The following is a 19159-nucleotide window of genomic DNA, read 5'->3' as shown; positions in this document are numbered from 1 at the left end:
GGGGGCAGGACAACACAGGGTTTGAGAGTGACATAAAGGCTTTGCAGGTGTGGCCGGTGTCCACCAGGGTGTAAGAGAACACAGGGTTTGAGACACGAAGGCCTTGCAGGTGCCACCGGCGTCCACCAGGGGGCAGGAGAACACAGGGTTTGAGAGAGACATGAAGACCTTGCAGGTGTGGCCGGTGTCCACCAGGGGGCAGAAGAGTACTGCTGATGCCACAGCCTCTGGGGCTGAGCCCTGCTGTGCACTTCCCTCTTTCTCACTTTGCATTTACATAAAAACCAGCAACCTCGTGCTTCTCCAAGAAAGAAAAATTCCCTACCAGAAAGGAAGCCCAATGAAGAAGACACACATACAATAAAAGCACAGCAAATAAAACCAATAGTAGTTATTATTATTTTTAGAGTCACTTTTTATTTATTTATTTTTTTGCAGTTTTTGGCCAGGGGTGAGGTTTGAACCCACCACCTCCTGAATATGGGGCCAGTGCCCTATTCCTTTGAGCCACAGGCACCATCCATTATTTTTTTTAACTGGAAAAGAATTTTGAAAATTAAAAACAAAACGGACTTTGAAAATCATTTGAAGATGGTGCAAGTCACGTGCACAAATGTACATGGTGAGGTGTGAGGGCACCAGGGACGCTCTCAGGGAGGCTGAATCCCCACCAGGGACTGTCCATCCTGCCCCAACAGCCACGAGAAGGGGACACACAGGAGACGCACACTCAAACCCTCCGGCAAAGTCTCGAGCTGGGGCAGATGCTCCCAGGAGAAATGGAGGGGCAGGGGCTCCATCAAGGGGCTCCCCTGTCAGGTGTCTGCAGGGCCCCATCTGCCCAGGACGCCTGTGGTCTCAGCACAACAATCAGCTAATTTCACACTCACAATTAATTTTCGAAGTCATTTCACACTTCTAACTGGTCTGGTTTGGAGATGATAAATTACCTGATCTGGCTGCTTTCTGGGGACCCTGAGATGTGAAGGTGTGACATGGGCAAGTGACAAGGCGGCACAGGTGACAGATGGCCCAGGACAGGGAGGAAGGAAGCCGGAGTCCCAGGAGCAGGCTGCAGCAGAGCCAGGGGAGGTCACAGGGAGAATTGAAGAAGGGTGTGTTGTGTGTGCGCCTCTGTGTGTGTGTGTGTGTGTGTGTGTCTCTTGTGTATAACTGTGAGTGTCTCTGTGTGTACGTGCCTGTGTGCCTCTGTGTCTGTGTGTGTAACTGTGATGTCTCTGTGCCTCTGTGTTTGATCACTGCTACTGAGAACCCACAGACAGACTTCTGAGGGCCTGGAAATGTGGAGCCACTGGCCAGAGACTGTCCCCCGTGAGCTCACCTTTAATCTTTCTTGGCACAGACCCCCACCCCTAACCCAAGCCACAGTTCCTAGGTAGCAGGCAGAACCGGCTCTGGGGCTCTGTTTGATTGTATTTGGCCAGGACTTAGTTGAAAATAACGAGCCACAGTAAGACCCTAGGAAGAGTCAAGGGGTGCAAGGGTGGTGGTGCCCTGAGCAGGGATGCTGTAAACCACAGGTCTGTGGGCAGCCTGGTAAGTTTGTGGGTCTTCTGGGGTTAGAGCAGAAACAAGCGGAGACTGGAAAAACAAAGAGAGTCATTTATAAGCATGAGATGTTAAGATGATGGAGACCTGTGACTTCACACACCCACTTGGGAAGGGACCATGGCTGGGGGGAGGCATGCTGGGGAGACGAGCAGGTGGGATGAGGAGTTTCCATCAGTCACAGGCCTGATGGCAGCTTTCTGGAGACTCAATCACCCAGCCCCACTTTAACAGGAGCCCCCAACCCGGAATGGTACTCTGGGTGCTGAGGTAAAAACAGCAAGAAGCCACGGGCTGCTCCCGACGCACTCTGCATTCTCTGTAGGACCTAGCCACATGAGGACTGTGGCATCACATGGGACCCAGGAACCCAGAGGACGGCCGAGCAGGGCTGGAAAGTGCGGAGGACCAAGAGATGCCAAGAGTCTAAGGGGGCAAGTCCCTGGCAGGGAGTAGTGAGTGTGAAGAACTCAGGCAAACAGTCTGAAGGGCCCATGCAAGGGGCTTCGGGTACTGGAGCCAGTCTCTTTGGGGACAGAAAGTTGGATGCCACGCTAGGGAATCTAAATCAGCAGAGCTTACTCTGTTGGTCCCTGTACACACCGTGGTATTTTTCAGCCTCTGGTTGCTTCTGTGACTTTCCCTCAGTGATTTCAGCCTCAGAGGACCACAGACTTCAGCATTCAGGGGTGATTATCCCCATCTATGCTCTGCTTGAGATTTGCTGAACCTCTTGGATTAAATGTTGATGTTTTCTTTTCTTTTTTTTTTTTTTTAATTTATTGTTGGGGATTCATTGAGGGTACGAGAAAACAGTTTACACTGATTGCATTTGCTAGGTAAAGTTTTGGTTTTTTTTTTTTTTGTAGAGACAGAGTCTCACTTTATGGCCCACAGTAGAGTGCCATGGCATCACACAGCTCACAGCAACCTCCAACTCCTGGGCTTAAGCGAATCTCTTGCCTCAGCCTCCTGAGTAGCTGGGACTACAGGCGCCCGCCAGAACGCCCAGCTATTTTTTGGTTGCAGTTCAGCCGGGGCCGGGCTTGAACCCACCACCCTCGGTATATGGGGCCGGCGCCTTACCGACTGAGCCACAGGCGCCGCCCCAGTTATTATTTTTTTTTTTTTAAATTAAATGTTGATGTTTTCTACCCAACTGGAAAACTAGTCCACATTGCTCCACGTATATTTTTCTGTTCCATTCTCTTACTTTTGTCCTGTTAGGCATGTGCATTCCAAGTGCCTGGCATTGTTCTGCAGGCCGTTAAGCCTTTGCTCACATTTTCTCCCTTTCACATGCTCTTCAAATCTGCCAATTCCTATGATTGCTCCTGGGTTCACCAACCTAGTTCTGCCTGCTCTAATCTGTGGTCAGCCCATCTGTTAGGATTCTCATTTCAGACATTATACTTCTCCATTCTCAAATTTCCATTTGATCATACAGACTTTTCCATTCTCTGATTGCACTTCCCACCCATTCAATTACAGTGAACACCTTTTCCTTTAAGTCCTCGCCTGTTTTTCTCACAGCTCCTTTAAAGTCTTTGCTGCAGTCGAGGTCGCCGAGTCAGCTGTTCTCACTGCCAACCCGCACTGGGGGCTGATCCAGCCACAGGGCCTCGGGAAAACTGGTCTGCTGTCGCAGCAGCTCTCACACAGGAGCCAGAGAGACAGCTGCCATGTCACACTCCCACCAGCCTGCAGAGCAGAGCCGCCACTTACTGTATGTCCTTGGAAGGTTTTGACGGGGCGGTCACAGCCGAGCCGGCAGACATGGATGCACATGTCGGTGCTGCAGGAGGCGAAGGTAGTGTTGTTCTGCCAGTCCACGTCCAGGGCGGGCGCTGCGGGGCAGAGCAGAGAAGGGGCAGTTGTGGTCACTTGGGTGCCCACAGCTCTGGGAGCCAGAACAAGGAAGAGACAGTGAAGACGCCTTGCTTAGTAATGAGACAGAACACCCTCCCAGTGTGAGCACTCTTTCCTTTAACGCCTTAGAGTGTCTTCTTCCACGCTGCAGGGACGACAAGAGGCCTCTGTGCCCTGCAGTGTGAGGACTCCCTTCCTCCCAGCACAGGTAAGGAAGGCAGGGACATGCGCCGCTCCCTGGGCAGCTGTGTCCAGCAGTAGCTCTGTGGGGGCGGGGGGCTGACTGGACTCATTTTGAAACAGGGAGAAGAAAGAGGGAAAGGAAGGAGACCTGGCATCCCAGGTTCAGGACACCTGGATTTTAAACCATCTCTCCCAGCACATCGATGGCTCCCATCTGCTGGGAGGTGCTGGACAGGAACCCCGCAGGGAGAAAAGAGAACATGGGGTGACAGCCTCCCCAATGCCTGGGCTGTCCTCAGGTCCAGCGCCTCCCAGGTCACAAGGACAGAAATAACACAAAGTTAACTGGTCTCATAGTTTAGCTGTGCTTCTTATTTTCCACTGTCACTTTCCTTTCCTTTTTTTAAGATAGAATCTCACTCTGTTGCCCAGGGTACAGGGCCATGGCCTCGGCCTAGCTCACAGCAACATCAAACTCTTGGGCTCAAGCGATCCTGCCTCAGCCTACCGAGTAGCTGGGACCCTCCACAACACTCAGCTAGTTTTTATATTTTTAGTAGAGATGGGGCCTTGCTTTTGCTCAGGCTGGTCTTGAACACCTAAGCTCATATGATCCACCTGCCTCGGACTCCTAGAGCGCTAGGATTATAGGCGTGAGCCACGGCGCCTGACACTTCTGATTTCTTCTCTGGGATGGCAGCAGGAAACCCGGCAACTTTCCAACACACCCAAACAGCTGATACCTGAGTGAAACACCACCCCCTGGTCTAGTCCGCAGAGGGCCAGACGACACAGGTCTGGACCATGCTGTGAGGGACCCTGGAAACACAGGTGAGACAAACACTGCAGGTGGCACAGCCAGGGCCTCATTCCTCATTCCTGTCTGCCCTTTCCGTGATGTGTGACCTCCAGCAGGTCAAAGGCTGCCACAGCCTCTCTACCCATAAAAACGCTGCAGCAGCCTGCAGATGGGGGTGAGTGCTGAGCCAGGAAAGCGGGTGCCAACGGCATCTGTATCTTGCAAACCTTAACAGCAACATTCACCGTGAAATGGGTCTCCTTTCTACCAGCCACGTTCCCCAGGCTCCCTCCTGTGTGCACTTAAACAATGACCTTAAGGGGCATATAATTCTGCAATTATATATTGCATATAATTCTGAGTTATGATTTCTGAACGGTAAACGACACCAAACCCAGAACAACTCACCCGAATGAAAAGGAAACTGCTGTTTGGCTTCTCCTGTGTGGGCGTCCCAAATTATTGTTGTCTGCACTCCACAAACAAAGGAAAAAGTTAGTGACAATTCTTCTTGCAACATTTTCTCTAGAAACACGTATTGTATAAGAAAAGACAGGGAGCCCTCTCCCTGCAAGCCAGCACTGTCCAGCAGAGTTAGAATATGAGCTACACGGGCAATTTTTAGTTTTCTATTATCTACGTTACATGGGAAAACAACAGAAACTGATAAAATTCATTGAGAATATATCTAAATGTCTTAACACAATAACTAAGAAAATGTGGTCAAGGCGATGTTCACCAGTTTGGTGAAAATATTTCAAATGGTATATAAAACCAGCGCATTGTACCCCATGATTGCATTAATGTACACAGCTAAGATTTAATAATAATAACAATAAAAAAAGAATGTATCTTATTCAGGAAGAAGAGTCTAGCTAAAACTATATGTATATATGTGTATATATATATAAAATTTCACTCCAAAATAGCCAAAATATTACCATTTCAATATATGATCAGTATCAGAATCTTATTGGCGGGGATTCCCTCTCACCCCCAAAATGTAGAAAACTGCCAAATGTAAAAAACACAGGTCAAGGCAAACGAAGGGCCACAGGAATGGGCGTTTCTGAAATCCCTTTGCTCATCGTTCCATGAGCTGGGGGCTGTGACACAGCACAGATGTGGGATTACATGGGCGGAGGAAGGGAAAGGTGCCACAGGGGGGAAAGATGACCCAGGCCTTGGGAAGCAAAGTGAATTCTTACACACTTAAGACGCTGGGAGACGCTTAGACAACAGCCAAAGGAAGCTCAATGGATAATGCTGGAATTAATGGAATGTTCATCTTCATGGGAACCTGTGTACCTCTCTGGCAAGGATACTTCCTAAAGATTTTCCTTTAAGAAGAACTAGTTATATTTTGTGTTGACTGTGGACGTGTTCACAGGAAACATTCAAAGCAGTGATTGTCATTGAAACGTGGTACCCAGGTTTGGGGTCAGCTCTAAACAAATTAATCCTTGTTTGTTGAGTATAACTCTTCTTAATTTAGACTCACACAAACAAATCTGATTCTCTCTGCAGAGTCTCTGTAACCTCCTCCCCAATTCTCTGACACAATCTCACATACTACGCCAGTGACTGGATTATTTTGTTGGTGTTTACGTTAAATGTACATTACAGGAAAAGAAACACTGCCAAAAGTTCTGAAGAATTTGACACATATTTTCGTCATTCTGGGTCAAGCATTTGGTGCAGGCCACACCAGCATCCTGTAAGTTACATTTTCTCCACAGGTGCTTTGGACACGGGCAGTGTTATTATTCTTGCTGTGGCTAAGTGACACTGGTGGCTAGCAAGTGTCCTGAAAGATTAATACAATTCCAAATATGTGTTTTTGCTGATCACATAGTTCACTTTGAGCATCAGAATTATTAGTGAGAAAAACACAAATGAACGTTTAAAAAGTCTCTGGTTGGAAAAAAGGCGAGGAAACAACTATTTAGAGTTGTACAGAAGTCAAAGGGTAGCCGTCACTTGTGATCCAGGGCCTGAGTTCCCAGCCCACCTCCACTCTGCACCACCTGTGTGTCCCCAGGCAAATCAACAAACCTCTCTGGGCTCGAGGTCCTTCTGTCACAAGGGAGTGATGACACTCACCTCTACCTCCCATCTTGGGGGTACTAGATGGATTAGCACCAGTCAAGTGGTGATACATAAAAGTGCTATCATTTGAATTATTATTATTATTGCTATTTTTTTGAGACAGAGTCTCACTCTATTGTCCCAGGCTAGAGTAGAGTGGTGCCAGACTAGCTCACAGCAACCTCAAACTCCAGGGCTCACGCCATCCTCCTGCCTCAGCCTCTTAAGTAGCTGGGACTACAGGTACCCGCTACAACACCCACCTAGTTTTTCTATATTTGGTAAAAATGTGCTCTCACTCCTTCTCAGTCTGGTCTCAAACTCCTGAGCTCAGGTGATCACCTGCCTCTTCTAAACTGCCAGGATTACAGGTGTAAGCCACCAGGCCCAGCCTATAATTTTAATTATTTCAATAATTCAGCACTTAAGGGTAGCCTACAGAATGCAATAAAAGTGCTGTGTATTGCTTCAGTTAGTGTATCTTAGAAAAAATTTGATGGTAGTTAACATGGGAACATTTAATGTGTCAACCACAGCAGCTTAGCTTTCTAAAATACAGTACAGGGTGGCCATAAAGTTTGTGTGCAATTTAAAACTATACATGAACTTTATGGCCACCTTTTATGTTAGGGTGCCAGGTCTAAATGAAGGGTTTCCTGGCTTCAAAGACAGAGAGCTACAAAATGAACAGATACACTGATCTAAGAGTGATATCTTAGAGGACAGTGAGACCCAGAGAGGGCGGGATTGCTGGGGGCACCACTCAGAGCCAAGATGAAATCTACACCTCCTTATTCTTTGCCCTTGGTTCTCCATCCCCCAGCAGGAGCTTCTAGATGCACCTGGGATTAAGGCCACCACATCTCCCCAGCATCCCTGCCCAGATGCAGAGCAAAAACCTCTAACCCGTGGGCCATCAGGGGAGTGTACCCAGTTCAATTTATTCCTGCTCAGAGCAGTCTGCAGTGGGAAGCATTAGTTTATCAAACGAAGCAGGAGCCTGCAGGACAGAACACCGTCTGTGCCACTCAAGCGCCCAGGTGGGTGAGAGTTTACCCAGGCCACGCCCTGCACCACTGAGCTCCTTCCAGCAACTACAAACACAGGTTGGGGATAGTCCTCTTTCAGTCACTGCACGATGCACCTCCGAGAAAAGGGGAAGCTTTGCACAAAGGTGGAATAGATTAAGAGAGGATGTGTTATAAATTAACAGGAAGAGCAAAACCATGAAAACAAACAAAACCCAAACACGTCCTTTTGATTTATTAAGGGGAAGCAGAATTCAAAGCAGTCACGATGTTATTTTGAAGTTGAAAATAAATAAGCATTTGTAGATTGAGGAGATGTACTTTAAGCTAATACTCACTTTGTCCACACCAGCACTCAAAATATAATTCCCCTTTTTGTTCCATTTCAAGGCAAAGATGGGGCCTTTATGTTGGCCTAAGGTGCTGGCCAGGTTACCTGTTAGTAAAAATAAAAAATTGAACAAATGTGTTGACTTCCAAGTTGTGGACACTTCACTGCAGGGTGATGTACAGAAGCACCTCTTGCCTGGGACTTACCATCTTCCGTCCATATTCTTGCAAAACCATCATATGAACCTGTAGCCAGTAGTGTTCCATCGCTCTGAAAGCCAGAAAAAGACACAAAGCCACAAACACAGGTCAATGTTGGCAGCACTAGAAAAGCCTGGAGGGCTTCTTGCAGAATCCCAGGCCTGCCCAGAATATTCGCAGCTCACTCCTAAGTGCCACGTTTGAGAGACTAATCCTTCGCGTGGGAAGCAGAGGAGCCAGCGCACACACACAGGTGTGTGCATACACACATGCATGCACACAGGGCCTACAGCATAACGCAAGGCAGCCCTGAGAGCAGGGGACCCTTCACCACTGTGTGCTCTCCGATTAATGGCAGAATTAAAAATACCATGCAGAAGCTATCTTAAGGCTTTCCAGAAAGTAAAACCAAGCTGACCTGTGGGTGTCCCATGTGTCAATGCGGGTGACACCAGTGCTGAGTATCATGGCAGACACACACGCCCTCAGCTGCCCCCAGCATCTCCCCAGCAGGGCCACCCCCAGGTGCTCCTTCACCAGAAAGCTTCCTGGCCACACCCTGCTCATCCTGCAAAGGCATGATCCTGATGGAAAGACTCGGCTGCACAACAGGGCCCACCATGGCCTTGCTTGGCGCTCTTCAAATACAGCAGCCTCTGCAACCAGGTTCAGCGTAGGGCTGACCACACACTCTGCCCGCCTGCTGATGAGCACATCACGGTGCTCTCAGACCCAAGGGGTGGAAGGTACTTACGTTCCAGTCCAGCGAGGTGACGTCTTTGTTACTGGGGACATCGTGGCCCCCTTCCCGGATACAGTGCCTCAGCACAAGCTGCGTGGACCCCCCATTGCTGTTCTCATTAAGGTTCCAGATCCTTGCCGTGGAGTCTCCGGATCTGTAGAATAAAAACACACGTGTCTTGTCCACACCCATCACTGTGTTCCCCCATACCTTTGTGCTTAGCCATTTTTAATGTCTTCGCGTTAACCCCCACCTCGGAGAAGGGGGAATGGTGGCTTCCCCACAGTACGGGCGATGCAGGGAAGCACAGCGCAGAGCTGCTCTCTCCTGGGTCTACAGAGGGGAGCAAAGTTTCCCCTCTCCTGGGGGCCAGAGGGGAGCAAGGTTTCCCTAAGGCAGAGCCCCAGGGGACAGCCAGCAGCTTGGGTCCTCAGACACCCATCCTGAGACCCTTACCCAGAAGCTAGCAGGTCACTGACAGGGTTCCAGGCACAAATGAACACCTCGGACTCATGGCCCCGGAGGACTGTGGCTTTGTTGGGTGGAATCTCAACATCCCCATCTATTTCCATTGGTTTCGAATGATTATCTGTCATGGGAAACAGGAAAAGACATGTGGCTTACCAATACAAGAGAAACACATTTTCAGGGCACTTTTTTTTTTTAGAAACGCCTTGTTTTATGCATAAGTAATATTGCCTCTGACGATTATAGGACCCACCACTTTTATGTGACTTAATCAATATTGTATGTATTTTGTATTTGGACAGTGTCTCAATTTGATTGAGGAATAAAACCATTTATTCTGGGCGGCGCCTGTGGCTCAGTCGGTAAGGCGCCGGCCCCATATACCGAGAGTGGCGGGTTCAAACCCAGCCCCGGCTGAACTGCAACCAAAAAATAGCCGGGCGTTGTGGCGGGCGCCTGTAGTCCCAGCTACTAGGGAAGCTGAGGCAGGAGAATAGCTTGAGCCCAGGAGTTGGAGGTTGCTGTGAGCTGTGTGATGCCACGGCACTCTACCGAGGGCGATAAAGTGAGACTCTGTCTCTACAAAAAAAAAATAATAATAATAAAACAAACAAACAAAAAAACCATTTATTCTTTATAACTGGGGCTTTGGAACAAAGCAGCCCCCAGCCCTGAGCCGCATAATGAAGTTTGACGAGTAAACAGTCATCGCATGTTTTCACGGTGCTCAAGGCTCCCATTGTGGGCTGAATCCTGTCACCCACAATTCATAGGTTGAAGCCCTGACCCCCAGGGCCCCCGGACCCCAGGATGTGGCTGTGTTTGGAGATGGGCCTGTAAAGACGTGATTTAGGTATCTACGCTGCAGGTTCTGTGGGATTTCATTACGACCCCGAGCAGATGCACACAGCTGCTTCTGCACGGTCACCGCACAGCAGAGCAGCAGCGAGAGGCCGTATGACCCTCAGGGCCTGAGACATTCACTATCTGTCCCTCCAGAGAGCCTGGCAGCCCCCGTGTCACCACGACAGCACGGGTATATCGTCTCTTCAAACAATCAGCGATGGCTAACAGTTTCACAGCAATGAAGAACTGGGTCTGCTACATCATGTCTCTTTCTAAGGTGTTTCCGTGGAAAACCCTGGGGGGGAGGAAGACTCCCTTCTTACTCCAGGGCAGTAACCTGAGGCTGCACTGCTTCTGTTTCAACATGTAAAAAAAAATACAAAAATTCCTGGAGGTCCTACTTGGATGGAGACAAAACATTCACAGAACAATGGGACTCTCCAGACTTGGGGCAGGCAGAGGGCACAGGCAGAGCCCAGAGCACGTGAGCCCAGGATGGCAGAGAGCCATCCTCTAGGGGACAGGCCAGGACGGGGAGCAGTAAGGCACCAGCCTTAGCCCAGGGCTCTGCAGACGGCTCGGGTTCCAGACAGGGCACGTGCACTTCCCAGCAAAGGGGATTCTGACTGTGGGTTCGAGGACAGGCTGTGTTTTGGTTTGAGCGGGTCCTCCTGATGTGGGAGTTGGTTCACTGAGGTGCGCCACGTCTGAGCAATTTTTATTATGTCACTGCTTTAGTTGCTAAAAAACAAACAAAAAAATCCCCCGATACGTGTTTTCATGTGACTCGGAGCATCTCTGAGGTCCTCCTAGACCAGGTGTCTGAGAAGGCAGAGCGGACACCTGCCGTGTGACCTGCCCAGGGCTGCTCTGCAGGATGCTGCATTCTCCAGAGGCCGCCGCAGCAGGACTCCAGGTGAGTGGGCAGCTGCAGGTGACAAGGACCAGCAGAGATGTTCCTGCTCTCAGGATGCGGCAAATGTCTTACGGGGTTCCCCTTTCTGCGGTCCCCCCTCTTCATCTAGGACATTGTCATCATGTCTTCAGAAAGCCTCCGCCTTCAAATGCCTCACGTTCTGGGGGCTCCAGGGTCGTTCCCTCAGTAGCGCTGACTTCGTTCACACCAGGCTTCTCTTTCTGAGCACAACCTCCAGCCCAGCAAGCCTGCCTCCTGGGTCAGGGCAGGCTCATTACTGGTGGAGATGAGCCAGGCTACATGTCGCCCCCCCGAGAGACTCAGCCTGCTAAGTGGTCACTGTCCTCCACGTAGCAGAAGGTCAGAATGAAACCTATTGAAAGCCTGCTGACACATATCAGCAGCGGAGGGGACGGGCTGCCTTGTGGCCAGGTGGGAGTGCACTGTGAACCTGAGGGACAGCAAGCTCCAGGTAGCACTGAGCTTGAGGACCCAGGACAAGCCGCAGGCTTGCACAGGCTGTGCACAGGCTCTGAGTACAGGGAATGACTGTTCTTCGTCCCCTTCCCTTCCTCCGTGGCTTCTGTCACACAGTTGTCTCTGTTCCATTCACATGTGGGGCCCACACAGACTCCTCAATAGAAGATGTGAAGAAACTTGCAGGTGGCAAAGTTCTTCCTCGGCAGACACCAATCGCTCAACATTCACCAATTACAAATGACTTTCTGGGATGTAAAATTACAAAACCAACCATATTGGCTCAGCGCCTGTAGCACAGTGGTTACAGTGCTAGCCACATACACTGAGGGTGGGGGGTATGAAACCAGCCTGACCCAGCTAAATAACAATGACAACTGCAACAAAAAATAGCTGGGCGTCGTGGCATGCCCCTGTCATCCCAGCTACTGGGAGGCTGAGGCAAGAAAATTGCTTAAGCCCGAGAGTTTGAGGTTGCTGTGAGCTGTGATGCTACGGCACTCTACTGAGGGCGACATAGTGAGACTCTGTCTCAAAGAAAAGAACAAAACCAACCATATCCACTTTCTTCATCTTTGAGAACTTGAGGGCTGTATTCCCTGTCATAGGATGGTCATTGCCAGGGGTTTTTTTTTTCTTCTTTCCCTGCCCGTAACCGTGGGCCTCCGCCTCCTCCGAGACTCTGCCGCTGGCCGGCAGGGGGGCTTCTCACTTTATGCGAGGCCGTTGGCCTCTGGTCCTCATACTGCAATACAAGCAGTGTTACAGGGTGTGCAGTCTTCCCATTAAACACTGGCTCTGACTCTCCAGCCCGAGAGAGACTTCAAAGATTTGTTCACTGTGGCCAAATACACATGTAATCCTAGCATTCCAGGAGGCTGAAATGGGTGCATTGCTTGAGCTCAGGAGTTTGAGACCAGCCTGAGCAAGAGCAAGAACCCATCTCTACTAAAAATAGAAAAATTAGGGCAGTACCTGTGGCTCCAGGAGAAGGGCACCGGCCCTACATACTGGAGGTCATGGGTTTGAACCCAGCCCCAGCCAAAAATTGCTAAATAAATAAATAAAAATAAACAAATAAAATAAAAATAGAAAAATTAGGGCAGTACCTATGGCTCAAGGAGTAGGGAGCCGGCCCTACATACTGGAGGTGGTGGGTTTGAACCCAGCCCCCAGCCAAAAATTGCAAAATAAAGAAATAAATAAAAATAAACAAATAAAATAGAAAAATAGAAAAATTAGCTAGCTGGTGCCACGCTATCAGGTGTGGGAGTAGCTCCAGCTACTTGGGAGGCTGAGGCAGAAGGATGGCTTAAGCCCAGGAGTCTGAGGCTGCTGTGAGCTATGACACCATGGCACTTTACCCAGGGTGACAGAGTGAGACTCTGTCTCAAAAATAAATAACTTGACTAATTAGAAAAAAAAAAAGAATTTGTTCACTGGTGTGTCTGACTTGTCAGTGGGCTGCAGACTTATCACAGGCGGCCTGGCTGGGCCATTGCACATGAGGAAGTTGCGGCCCCAACTCGGTAAGACACCAACATCACAGCTCCAGCTTCCAGGCTCGTGGAGTGCAGAGGGAGAAATGCCCTTGCAGAAAGGAAGGACGTAGCCCCCTGCCCCCTCTGGGGTCACTGTACTCCCCGACCCCAGACCCTGGCGCAGAGTCCCTGCACGTTTATAAAGCTGTGTGCCGAAGTGGAGGTGGCTTGTCCAGGTACAAACTCGGGCTCTCCCTCACTTGCCACACGCTCTTAGGTGGTAATTTAATGGAACTGGACCTGCTGGAGTTTTGCAAAGACCAGATAAGCTGATGCCCTGTGTCCGGGGCCTGGTGTCCCTGTCCCTGCCGTAAGAGGGAGCGCGACTATTCTCCTATCATTTGGCTGCAAAAGTTCTGTGTGGAAAGCTGGAGGCTGGGAGTAGAGGTTTGCATGGATGAAGCACTTCTGTTTCTGCTCACTGATCACCTGACTCTCCTCATTCCCCAGAATCCTCAGATCAGCTGCAGGGCAGGCGGTCCCACAGCCAAGGGTGAGTGAGTGGAGGATTCTGCCAGGTCTGAGGACTCTGGTGAGATCAATGGAACATGCGGCTCCTCTGGACACACAGTGAGCCAGCACTGGGCACCACCTGAGAAGTCTCCGTGGGCAGGTCTTAGGGAGTCACTAAGCCCCGAGGACGCCTAGGGGCCCCACTTACTTATTACGTGTGATCCGTTCTCCTCTCCGTTCACCGTCGCCTCTCCGTTCTTTGGTGGGTTTTGCTGGGAAACAGCCGCTGGGGTTGCCACTGCTGCCGTCGCCGTGGCGGCTGCTGCTGCCGCCGCTGCTGCTGCCGCCGCCGCCGCTGCCGCCGCACTGGCCTGCTGCTGAGTGAGCTTCTCTCGGAACGCCTGCTGCCGTGTCTGCACCACGTCGGGCATCACTGCGTCGATCAGGGACAGGGACTCTATGGGGCGGCCGTCAAACACTGTGCCATCCTGGGAAAGCAAGCCAAAGGGACAGCTGTCTACGTGCCCAGAGTGGCCTCTGCTTCTCCGGCAAGAGTGGGGACAGGGACGTGGAGCATAAACAGGTGGTGCCAAGCAGCAACAGGGCCCAGGGGAAGGCGACTTTGGCCAGGTGCCTGGGAGTGTGAGGCGAAGGGATCCCAGAGGGCACAGGTGGGGGTGAGGCAGGTGAACATGGGGCAGCAGAGTGATGAAGAGCCAGGAATGATGGTTGTTCTCAGCGTCAGACTGAGCTGGGGCACCGTGGATACCTGCTTTATTCCACAACAGAAAGCACTAACCCCAACACTGCAGTTTCCAACGTGGTGATTCTGCCTCCTCAGGGGGCATTAAGTAAGTTTGGTAACGTTTTCCGTTGTCCAACTGGAGAGCTGGGGCTAGTGGCATCTAGGAGTGGAGCCAGGGACACTGCTCACTGCTCAACACTCTGTCTGCCCTGCCCAGGACGCCCCACACGGCCATCCAGCCCCAGACCCCGTGTGCTGAGGCTGAGAAGCTGTGCTCAGACACTGGCACGAGGGTGGAAAGTCACGCCAATCCATGTGGGAGGGGCATGCTTTGGAAGCACCGACTCCAGTGTAGAGATGCCTGCACCCTCCTGGATGAGTCTTAGTGCACGTGTCTGCTGGCTTTAATAAAAAAGGCGACTTGCTGCTACTAGAAATGGCTCCTTAGGCTCAGGGTGTGGACTAACATAGCCATGGTACAGGACAAGGGCTTTATGAGCGATGCTTCATGTTTTTGAATGTCCTTTGATTCTCAGGTTTCCGTCTACCATGAAAAGATTTCCACACATTTAGAAAGACAAGAGGAAATGGCTGGGCATGGTGGCTCATACCTGTAATCCCAGCTCTTTGGGAGGCTAACGAAAGAGGACTGCTTAAGGTCAGGGGTTTGAGGCCAGCCTAGGCAATAGAAAGACCCGTCATCTCTACAAAAGAGAAAAGCTAGCCACACTCTGGCAGTGCACGCCTGCAGTACCAGATACTGGAGTCTGAGGCAGGAGGATCACCTGAGCCCAGGAGTTGGGGGCTGTGGTGAGCTATGATGACACCACTGCACTCCAGCCTGGGTGACACATGTCTGGAAAAGCACAACAAATACATAAAAACAATACAGGAGGAAGTTCTTTCCTTGTGATGTACTCCAAATTCTTGAACCACGTGATACAGGATGGCTCAGGGTTGTGCCCGGCACATGTGCAAACACATTTTTACACGTTCTGAACTTGAATTACCTTGGAAATGAGAACAACTTCAGCTGAAGAGTATCTGAACAAAACATCTCCCCAGCTGATTTCTAATTATGACACCATGCTGGAGGTAAGAAAAATGGTGCAAACCAATACAACCTGTCACCTCCTTGGCCACCCTTCCCCTGACGGCCACACAGTGGGCAGTGCTGGTGACCGGCCAGCTACTCCTCCCTTCATGCCCCAGGTAACAAAGGAACCTTCCCATTTAAACTCCAAGGCAGAAGGTTTCACATTCTGAGGACTGGAAACCACTGTGACATATATATGACAAATGGCAAGACCTTCCCGTTGGCTCTAGACATGCTGGGATTTGGAGGGCCAGGAAGAGAGGCTGTGAAAGCTCCCTGACGGATGGGAACCACCATTGGAAATGTGCTCATACCCTGAGACCTGCGGGTGGCGGACCCTCGGGGGCGCGTGCCCCACCACACACTCACGTCTTAAGGATAGAGAGACAAGATGTGGGGCAGAACACCCTGGGCACCCAGTGTGGAGAGAGGAAGGGAGGAGGTGGCTGTAGCCAGAAAGAAAGGGCACAAGATGGGGGCAAACACCAGTGTTTCCAAAGACGTAGACTGCAGGGCAGTGGTGTGGGAAAGAGAAAAGCAGAAAAGAGGATGAACTTTGGCGACTTCCGAAAAGTTTTCTTTAAAAGCCGAAGAGAAAGTGGTGTAACAAGCCATGAAGAAGAAAAGTCTGTAGGGGTGGAGCAGCTCCCAGGAAGGTGGAGAGGAAGGGTGTTCCGCCTTGCAGGTGGATGGAGGGAGGGTGAGAGCAGAGAAGGCACTGGAGAGTGCGGGGTCAGTAACGGGACTCGGGCGGAGAGAGCAAGAACGGCCAGGGGTCCCAGAGGGGCCGGGAATCATCACTGCAGAATCCCCAGAGAGGGCAGAGCAGTGAGGGAGTGAGGGGTCCTGTTTAAATCCCAAACAACCAATTCTCAACCCTGGCACAGGGCAGCACACGTACCCACTGTGCCTTAATCTAAAACGCAGGTAGGACACGAGCCAATCGGCAGGACCTGTGTTTGCAGTTACTTTGCGTCCTCTCCCATCAGCTCTGAAACGTGCACAGTCGTGGGATTGTCCCTTGAGACTCTCCTTAACACAAGGGCCACCACCTCTCCATCTGGGACTCGCCCTCTGGTCATGCATGTTCGCAGGCTCCCACAAAATACAGAGTCTGCTTGGCTGTGTGTGGGGTCCCTCCTCAGCCAACCTGCTGAGAACACAAGGAGAGGGAGCACATCTGTGGATGTGCCAGAGGAGCGCCGGCTCCAGGTCCTGAAAGTGCCTCAGCAGCCAGGATTCTGTGCATTTATGTGCAAAACAGAGACACCCCCTGGCAGGGGCTGCAGAAGCTTGTGAGTGGTGTGTCCGCACGACTGCCATCCTCTCATCAAATAGAGCAGTGACACAAAGTGGGGAAGCCCCAACTGACCCTCAGACACAGGGGACGCACGGCAGGTCCGGACCTGCTCCTTGGGCTGCCGAGGGTCCCCAAACTCGCGTCTGGGGCCCCCTACGTACCTCATTGATGCTGATCTCGGCTTCCACATACTGCAGCCCCTTCTGCAGAATGGAGATGAGGGCAGCCGGTGGCACTAACGTCCCATTGATGTTGGACTGGCTGATGTGGCTCTCGATCCCGAACGTAAAAGCCGAGTGGGAAAAGCCTGCAGGGAGAGGGAAGCCAGGCTGGGTGAGACGGCCGCTCCCTGGCTTGTGGGGATTGGTGGGGAAGGCATGGCTGCTGAGATCTGAGGGTGGCCCGTGGGCTTCACCCGCACTTGGTCCACGGTGATGGACACCACTGAGGGATGCTTCTGATTTGGAGTCAGGCAGGGAGGACAGGGAGAGAGACAGACAGTGGAGACCAAGAAAGACTGTTGCCTTTAAAGGGCAGAAGCTTTCACAGTTGTTAAGAAGCAGAACAGAGGATGGAGTTTGCCCTGTGAGCCCCCGTGGGATGTTCCCACCAGAGAAACTTGGCACTGGGGTCCCCCAACTCTCTGCAGAGGCTCACACAGAGGCCTCTTTGTGTCTCCAGCTGCAGCACACGGGGCACTGTCTTCAGCCGACATGAGGGGCGGTGCATGAGCTCCAAGGTGCAAAGACTTGTGGGGGCAGATGCAGCACAGGACCCCAGCCTGGAGAAGATTAGGGAGACACGGACTGCACTGCGGGAAGGCTTCTCTGCCCACTGGAGATGTTGTCTTTGCAAGAGAGACCGGGCCTCCCTGTCCACCCCCACCTGGTGTGTTCCTTTACGGCCTCTGTAAGAAGCGGCTGCTAGAACAAACACCTGGCAGTTCAGGTGCTTCAGGAGAACGCTGGCTGTAGGTTCTTGAGTCAGGTGTGGGGAGAAGAGTGGACTGCTGCCACACACAGAAAGCCACACCTCAGCATTTGGAGAAGGCCTGTATCAAGAAGGTGATGATGCACGAGGCGTGGGGTGGGCACTGGGGTAGCTGCATCAGTCTCCCTAGGGGAGGAAGGCGGCATCTCACGGCCGGCATACAGCGTGCTGCAGCAAGCCCAGGGGCAGGGCCCACAGAGAGCCAGGCCTGGTGTAGGTTATGGGGCCCAGCACCCGCTCCCTGGCTTGTGGAGGGCTGGGAGTGCCAAGGGCCCTCCCCTCCCATGGCCTTGCTCTCTCAGGCTGTTTACATTTCCCACACACCAGGGGTAGGAGATCTGAAAGTGACCACCCAACTCCTACCCAACTCCCCTTTTAGGACACTCTGCCCTGTCCCTGGAAGGCTGTCAACCCTTCTGCTCTCTTTCACCTGGCCAAGGATGCAGCGGCCCTCCTTCTGCATCAGCACCCTCAGCCACAAACCAAGCGCACAGTGCAGGAGACGCCACCAGATGGCACTGTTGCTCCAGGAGACGGGATGCCGCCCGCAGCGACGTTCACCTTTTCTCTGCTCTCCTCCACCCACCCACGGATCCTACCCCACTGCCGGTTACATGGAGCATACCGAATACGCACTTTGGATGTATCAAACAGATTAACAGGGCAGCTGCTACCCATGCCATTATCACTTGCTACCCATGTCACCATCAGTTGCAAGAGCCTTGCCTTATTTCCTTACAAATCTGTGACCTACTGCATGGGTTGAAAAGGAGCCCGTCCAAGGTACCCCACCCTAAGGGTTGTTCCCGCCTGTGCCCTAGGAGAACAAAGGCCCCAAGCCACCCGCCTCACCTTGTCCTCCTAGAATGTTTTCCCTTTCTCTATCCGCCTTCCTAGGCCCTCCCACTCCTACAACCAGAACCCCACACCTATGTTCACCAAGGACTCTGTGCTCCCCTCACTACAAAGAGCTTTACTTCTTGGCCACTGGTTATCAACCTTCCTAATGCCGTGATGTATTTTCATTGTTAACCAAGGAGTCGCGACCCACAGGTTGAGAACCGCTGTTCTAGGCTATTATTGCTCAGGTTCCCAGCAAGGTATGGTTGAGAAAAATGCTGGTCAATGGATGCAACAGGACCACACTAGAATGTAGGTTCAATGCCCCATAGTGTGCGACCCTCCCTGGTCCTCCCCGTGGTGTGGGATCCTCCCCGGTGCTCCCCATGGCGTGGGACCCTCTCCCCGATGTTCCCCATGGCGTGGGATCCTCTCCCTAATGCTCTCCATGGCGTGGGACCCTCTCCCCAATGCTCCCCATGGAGTGGAATCCTCTCCCTAATGCTCTCCATGGCATGGGACCCTCTCCCCGATGCTCCCCATGGCGTGGGACCCTCTCCCCGATGCTCCCCATGGCGTGGGACCCTCTCCCCGATGCTCCCCATGGCGTGGGACCCGCTCCCCGATGCTCCCCATGGCGTGGGACCCTCTCCCCTATGCTCCCCATGGCATGGGATC

General features: G+C 51.7%; 1 protein-coding gene across 6 annotated transcripts in view; it reads right to left on the bottom strand.

Annotated features, from left to right (window-relative positions):
• TBL1X (transducin beta like 1 X-linked) overlaps nt 1-19159 on the bottom strand; it is a 220304-nt gene that overhangs the window by 13793 nt on the left and 187352 nt on the right. For all 6 annotated transcript variants that reach the window (XM_053581002.1, XM_053581006.1, XM_053581001.1 and 3 more), the window contains 8 exons: nt 16813-16958; nt 13719-13998; nt 9266-9398; nt 8822-8963; nt 8074-8137; nt 7875-7972; nt 4829-4889; nt 3295-3416 (listed from right to left, as the gene is read on the bottom strand). In XM_053581002.1, the coding sequence (XP_053436977.1) occupies nt 3295-3416; nt 4829-4889; nt 7875-7972; nt 8074-8137; nt 8822-8963; nt 9266-9398; nt 13719-13998; nt 16813-16958 (1046 nt within the window). The remainder of the gene's footprint in view (nt 1-3294; nt 3417-4828; nt 4890-7874; nt 7973-8073; nt 8138-8821; nt 8964-9265; nt 9399-13718; nt 13999-16812; nt 16959-19159) is intronic.

This window comes from Nycticebus coucang, chromosome X, assembly GCF_027406575.1.
Source record: "Nycticebus coucang isolate mNycCou1 chromosome X, mNycCou1.pri, whole genome shotgun sequence".
Lineage (NCBI taxonomy): Eukaryota > Metazoa > Chordata > Mammalia > Primates > Lorisidae > Nycticebus > Nycticebus coucang.
This window is presented reverse-complemented; position numbering and strand designations above follow the sequence as displayed.